Raw genomic sequence first — 7,110 nt, 5'->3', positions numbered from 1 at the left:
TTCCTGTGCCACACAATCCCCCTTTTCACCATTTGCCTAATGTGTGTGTAAAGTAGTGAGAGCACAGGGGGTGGGAGAAGTTACGCAGGAATATGTGTGAGGCTTCACCAGGTAGACTCATTTAGTTACACAGAAAAGAAAAGCTCTGTTTGGGATTTGATCGTGTTATGACACGTTCAACGTTTCCCAAACAGAAAACACTAAACAAAGGGTCACATTACGTCACAGCTCTCTCAGACATGTTGGAACAAAGCAGTAGTTTGTAGTTTTGTGGAGTGTTATGTTTTATTGAATATACAAGGACATTTTGCAGAAGGCTCTCCACTTCTGGAAAGTTTACAGAAGGTATCCTGTTGGAGGCAATTAGAAAGTGTATACCTGTGCCTCACACTTGATGCAGAGCATCACTTCTACGGGTTTAAAACATACTCACTCATACATCTCACAGAGGAAACATGAGTGAAGTGTTTTCATTGAAAGGAAAGCTTTTATTCCTAAAGTTAGCCCTTACTGGTATTTGTAGTTGTTTTGTCTGATATTTGAACTCAATTTCCATCCATCAATTATCTACAATCAATCCAAGTTGACTTTTGGGCAAGCTCATCATAGTGCACACAGAGACAGACAACCATTCACACTCACATTCATACCTATGGACAGTTTAGAGTCACCAATGAACCTGTTAAGTGCATGTCTTTGGACTGTGGGAGGAAGCTGGAGTAGCCGGAGAGAACACATGAGGAGAACATGCAAACTGCACACAGAAATGCCCGAGCTGAGGTTCCTTCTGTGAGGCAACTATGACACTATTTTAGAAAGGACAAGGAACAAAGATTATTCGGCTATTCACTTTTGCGGTCTTCAAAATAAACAATAGTGTCCTTTATTTCAAATGGTGGAAATCCATAACAATTTATTTTTGAGGTACAATATAGCACATATATACATAAAAATGCAATGCTACAACTTGAAACAGTTTGACCTGCTATTCACAACAGTACAACAGAACATACGTTGGATCTACATCAGAGGGAATGAGCAGCTCAACTTACCGTTCCTTTAAAATTTCAGGGCTACAACTCACCAATGGTTTTTGACTAATTTACGTCAGAGAACCAGGAGGATGAAAGAGCCGTTTCTTTGCCTCCCTTCTTCTGCCCGTCCCCCCTAAACTACCCATCTCTCTTAAAATAACCTGCCTTACAGACCCTTTTCATTTCACTAGGCTTATGATTGAAGCTTGTAGTATCGACGGAAATGGAATGACATTTTTCTTGAACTCCATAATTACCATGCTAGACAGGACAGAGCAGTAGGTTGGGGTGCACAATATCACTCGGGAGAGCTGCATCTAATTAAACACTGGAAAAAAGGATAATTACAACTTTTCAGGAGTACGGGAGACCTCACCCATGTTTCACATTCCCTATCTGAACAGAGAGCTCACCCAAGTAACAAGCACATCTGCCTTGACTGCTGGACTAGCTACTGCAAACCCTCAATCACTCTGACCTCAGGACCACTCCCTTCTGGGGCAGGACTCAACGTGGTCATTTGCAACAATATGGACCACCTTTGGAGGAGACCTACAGTATGTTTCTCGTTAGATTTAAAATAATGTTTCAAGTTAAATTTACAAAATGAGTCAGCTATCTTTAGGGTGTCTTTTTGACTGGCCTTAGGTGTGATTGGAGTTGACAAATTAGCTTTGCTGGCACAGCTCTAAAACACTGAGCTGGGGTGTCACGTACCTGAGGGGTGAGTATCAGGAGGTAGAAAATGTACTGAACTGAATCGATTGGGTGAAAACTATTAAATGTTGGGTAATAATATCAGATTTAAAGCACATAAGAGTTTAACTGCCTTATACATCATCCATTCACTACCATCAACATGTCTGTTTATCAGCCTTGAGTTCTAGTTGGTGGCAGAATGCTACACAGTCTGAGCTATTTGTTTTGCTGGAAACTATTGCATGCATGACGTCAAAAACACAAATGTCACTTATTAAATAGTACAAAATAACACGCCAAGTGAAAGATAAACCTTTGAAAATCATTTAACTAATACTGAACAAGTTCCCTGTTCGGTTCACAAGAACACCACATAATAGTAAATACTTTTATTTACATATTTACAAGAGGGATGCAGTGTTGATGACTGTTCTTTTAAGTAGTTTTAAGGCAAGGCTAAGGATATGGTGTATGTAAAAAAAAAAAAAAGAAAAAAGAAAAGAAAAATGAGACCGTGCTACATCACTAAAGAGGAACCAGCTCAGGTTTGTTTGCCCTGCACACGGACATGCTCGGCTTGTGACACTAGTTGTATAGCAAAGGTCAGAATGTTAAATACTTTGTGAACAAGGTGAGAACTACACTGCTTCTCCTCTATGAGTCAATTCGCATGTGCATTCATCAACATTATACATGTATTCATCTCTGTAGTGTAAATACTTGTACAAAACAATTTACTTTGGTAGAACTTCCTTGAATAAAAAAAAAAAAAATCACTTTGTCCCTGAATAATGTTTAGATTCAGCATTTCTTTTTGGGGTATTCTAAATCTGAATATGACTGATGGGCATGATTGAGAGTATAAACTGACCTTTTGGAGTTTAGCGTATCTGACTGCAGCTGAATCTTACACCAAGCACAGATGACGCTATTCCCATTCACTGAGTTCACTGGAGAGTTGTCAGAGTAGCATGCAAGAGTACAGATATTGAGGCTTCAACGTAAGCATACAGCATGAGTTAACATCAACAGCATCAAACAGGAAACACAATATAACACAAACTCATGGACCTGAGCCTGATTAAGAAGCAGTGTCAAGATGCAATTTTTTGTCAGATAACACTAAATACTGAACTTGGAGATCATGTTTCTGTACATGAATATGGTCGGGATGGTTGAAATCAATCCGTATTGTACATATTGAACCATATTACCAGGTGACACAAGAACACAATGCACTACAAACTTCTAGCTCCTTCTTAATAATCACAGCACTGAATAAAGGAGGAATGTGTGTCAAGAGGGGCTTGACCTCACAGCCCAGTGAAAGAGTAATTCACTTTCACTATGAGGTTTCTCGTTCTTGTTGTGGAGTCTGGAATGTGACACTGTGCTCATCTGTTGGAGATTAGGGGTTACGATAGGCCAGGTCCCACGGACCAGAGCAGGGGGCATCCACTGGTAATGCTCCAAGCCCCTGTCAAAAAATATTCCAAACCTTTCGACCCCCCCGTTTGTGATTTGTGCTCAGCTGTCCCCTCCCTGGAAGTATCGCACAGTCAGCTCAGATCTTTTTCGGCTTACGACCAAGGTGGTAGTAGTAAGCCATGGTGACAACCAGGAAGAGTACTCGACTGAGGAGCAGGAGCATGGCAGCATTGGGCAGGATGCCAATCTCCATTAAGGTGATGGATGTCACTGAAACGACAGAGCAACATTTAGCATTTGAAATATGATGTTTTATGGTAAAAAAAACTTCATAAGCCTCTGGCAGGTGGATCTTAAAAAGGAGGTTGAGTGTTTTTTAGTTAAAATTTCCCTTGGACAGCACTTCCTTGATGAACTGGGGTGGAGGGATACTAAGACAAAGGGATTTGTTTCTGTTTACAAATCCATTACTTTAATGCAAGGGTGTGAGTCCACACTCTGAACACTAGAGGGCAGTATCAACACATACATTTGCAAAAATCTCGACTAACTAATGGTTTGTCTCATTGCTGTCACAGACAAAGTGATATAAAATAAAAAAATAAAATTCTAGCTGCTTAGAACAAAAACACATAACTAGAACATTAAAATAATGTGCTGGAAATATTTAGTCACCTAGAAATTGGACAGCAAAGTAGCAGGCTTCACTGAGGAGAGTCCACTGGATGACGATCTTCTCTGCCGTGTAGAGTCCATTCCACATGATGAGTGCCAAGCCTGAAAACACGATGTTACAAAGCGAAATTTATAGCTTTAGGAGCATGGGAATAGAAACACAAAAAAATGAGGAAGCTCAGTAAAGAAGACTCCCACACTTCTAAAGAGCAATTCCATTAACAAAACCATTACAAAGAGTTTACATGCAGCTGTTCTCTGTGATGCTGTGAGCACATGGTGATAATTGCCCTATTGATTCCATTAAATCCTCTGACTCATCGATTCTCATAAAAGCCGGTGTTCAATCATTTCATTTTCCGCCATTCTTCCAGTTAATTTTCCTGTGTTTCACTCCTACACACACACACGCACACACACCAGAGAGGCAAGGGAAACGAGCAGGGGTGGGCAGAAAGGTGGGAGGGCTGATGGACTGCATCCTCTCCCTGCCAGGTTCCATCTGTGTGGCAGATGAGACCCCTTGTCTTGGAAGACATCACTCCTTTTTCTTTGCTAATCCCCACAGCGCTGCTGGCATTTCAAATAAAGAAACCAGGTTGTCGTTGGCCTTATGAGACTGAAAACCGGTTCATTCATATCTTCTTCCACACTGCCATGTGTTTAAGGTTTTATCTTTCCTCAGACAATGCAGTGAGTCTGGATGCTGATGTTCTAATAACCAGACTTAACTGAAAGTGACAACCTGGCCAAATTTACTGAATATCTCTAAACCTTTGCTCTCGTCCTTTTTCATTTCCTTGCTCGCTTATTTATCAAGGAGCGACTCGTGTGCCACCTGCCCCTGTGTCACAGTCACAAACCCTGTAATCACAGAGTGACTGACTCACCGACTTGCCTGACAGCCTTTTCTCAAACCGAGGCCATTAAAATAATCGCTCACATCTCCAATATAATTTTTCCGCTAGAGGGAGCAAAGCACATATGCCATAATTATCTGCCATATTTATGAGCATCGACTGTGTCCTACGGGTGGCGAGGCATGGGAGTGCAAAAAAATAAAAATAAAATAAAATAAAACTAAATTCAAAAATGAAAATCTGAATGCAGACTAATGCACTACCTCTTCTCTTAGATCTAAGCCACAGTACATACACTGTCCTGCCATCCCTCACTGTGTTCCCACCAGATTTAGACCTGATATGTGGAGGCGACACAGAAGCGACTGGAGCCTTTTCTGTGGGGATTCTGGAGAATTGGTCTCTGTACCAGTCAAGCCCACATAGAGTGCTGCAGATTCACTGAGATTTGATGACATTATACAGCCTCAGTTTGTAGCCTAAAGGAGCGATTTTACAGCAAGAAGGAGGCTTTTAGTACATCTTCTGAACACATGCGCGCAATGAATGCATTAGGGGGCATTATCGCAAGAGACCATGTGCAGATGAGCAGTGTATATTTGTAGCAGGTTTATAAATAAATATTAAAATAATGTGTGTCAGTATTGTTGCAGAACAGTAAATGTACTCTCTTGTGCATAGCTCCAGTGTATTGACTGTACTGCAGCTAAGCGTGAGGCTGCATAAGTAGTTTCATGTATCTACAATCTCTGCATCGTTCTTCATTTTAGGAGCGAGGACTTACTAAGCAGTGCTCCTCCATAAAGGCGAACGGAGATGTTAATTGTTGAGAGCTCCTCCTCAAAAACAACCTCATATAGTTGGTTGGGAAACACCAGGGCCTGTGTTTTGGAAAACAAAAGCACAACACAACTCTGTCATATCAACACAACAGCATTCTGTCCTCCCCAAATGCCCCCAAAATACAGCAGCACTGACAAAGTGTTCCTGTCTGTGAGTTAGTAGCACTGCGTACGCCCTGAACACTGACGATATTGAGCCGTTAGGTGGTATGGCCGACAAAGATGTAGCTGTTTCTCCAGATGTCCCTCACTGATAAGATGGAAAAAGAATCTACAGAAATTCACTGCTGGCTTTGCCTGACAGTATTTGTCCTTTTTGGTTGTGCATATGAAACAACGTGTTCACTGTGTGGATAATTTAAGCAACACTTACCATCAGGGCCATAACTGTGAAACCCACTGCTGAAATGAGTATCCACACCCTGAGAAGAGACACAGTACATTACATCCTTCCTGCAACCAGATTTGTTTTCTCAAAGAATGTTACGGAAAGTGATACACAGATGACCTCATCTATGTATCATGTCTGATGTGTTAATCGTGAGCTGTTCTCAGCAGCAAAAAGGTCTCACCTCAGCCCGATAGGCTCTCGCACTGCAAACTTCGTCTCATTTCCGAGCATCTGACTGATCTGCGAGTGAACGAGGCAAGACAAAAGAAAAAGGAAATGAGTAACGGGAGGGGAAATGTAACAGCAAACATGTCATTTTAAAAACAGATATCTATTATAACAGCCTTCAACAAAACAGCTGCATAACCAAGAATAAAAGGCCGTGCGTGGAGGTGAATTTAACACATCTGAAACAAGCTACTGGAAAGAAGCACATTAAACAAAGCGGTGGAGAGAGAGGAAAACAGATTGTCAAAGAAGGACCAATTAAGATGTTAATTAGAGACTATAAATGTATTCACCTCCTTAATCACCCTCTGAAGATTAAGAGGGTATGTCAAAACAACATCTTGCAGTGAATTCTGGATGAATAACCAACAGCCAAGTCGATGCCAGAAGAAAAATCTTATTTGCTATAAATTAACTTAATCCTAGCATCATGAACACCACGCAGTACACAATTTATAATCCTCAGGGCTTGGAGCATTTAGTGGGAGAAAATTGTGACAAATTGAAAGTAATAGTTCATTTTTGACATTTAGAAAACACTTAAGATTTCATGAATTGACACACAGAATGAATCTTTATTAAACAGCAATATTGGAAAGACACACCCAGCAGCATTTCCCTCATAATTCTGGTTAGGATATGCATCTTTTATCATAGATCACAGATGCATTTAGGGAACATGGTGGAATGATAATGAGTGGCAATTTGTTTTTCCTACTCTACTACATCAATATCTCCAATAAACCAAAAAAATAAAAGCATCCAAGCATGATCCGTCTCTGGCTCCAGTTCTGTTCAGTCTGATTTTGCCAGCATACTAAGATTCATCTATGTATCATTATCTGTTGTTAACACTCTGAGAGCTGGTATGAAGTAGTGATGAAACGATTAGTCAATTATATTGACAGACAGAACTGTATCGACAGCACATTTAATAATCAATTAATCCTTCA

General features: G+C 40.6%; 1 protein-coding gene across 2 annotated transcripts in view; it reads right to left on the bottom strand.

Moving 5' to 3' along the window:
- Positions 1 to 850: 850 nt before the first annotated feature.
- The window catches only part of tp53i11b (tumor protein p53 inducible protein 11b), a 30,783-nt gene continuing 24,523 nt past the window's right edge, over positions 851 to 7,110 (bottom strand). For both annotated transcript variants that reach the window (XM_010757263.3, XM_019260929.2), the window contains 5 exons: positions 6,111 to 6,169; positions 5,912 to 5,960; positions 5,481 to 5,577; positions 3,837 to 3,938; positions 851 to 3,431 (listed from right to left, as the gene is read on the bottom strand). In XM_010757263.3, the coding sequence (XP_010755565.3) occupies positions 3,298 to 3,431; positions 3,837 to 3,938; positions 5,481 to 5,577; positions 5,912 to 5,960; positions 6,111 to 6,169 (441 nt within the window). In that variant the 3' untranslated portion in view covers positions 851 to 3,297. The remainder of the gene's footprint in view (positions 3,432 to 3,836; positions 3,939 to 5,480; positions 5,578 to 5,911; positions 5,961 to 6,110; positions 6,170 to 7,110) is intronic.

The sequence above is a fragment of the Larimichthys crocea genome, chromosome XXI, assembly GCF_000972845.2.
Source record: "Larimichthys crocea isolate SSNF chromosome XXI, L_crocea_2.0, whole genome shotgun sequence".
NCBI lineage: Eukaryota > Metazoa > Chordata > Actinopteri > Sciaenidae > Larimichthys > Larimichthys crocea.
Note: the sequence above shows the minus strand (reverse complement) of the source record. Positions and strands in the feature narration are given on the sequence as shown.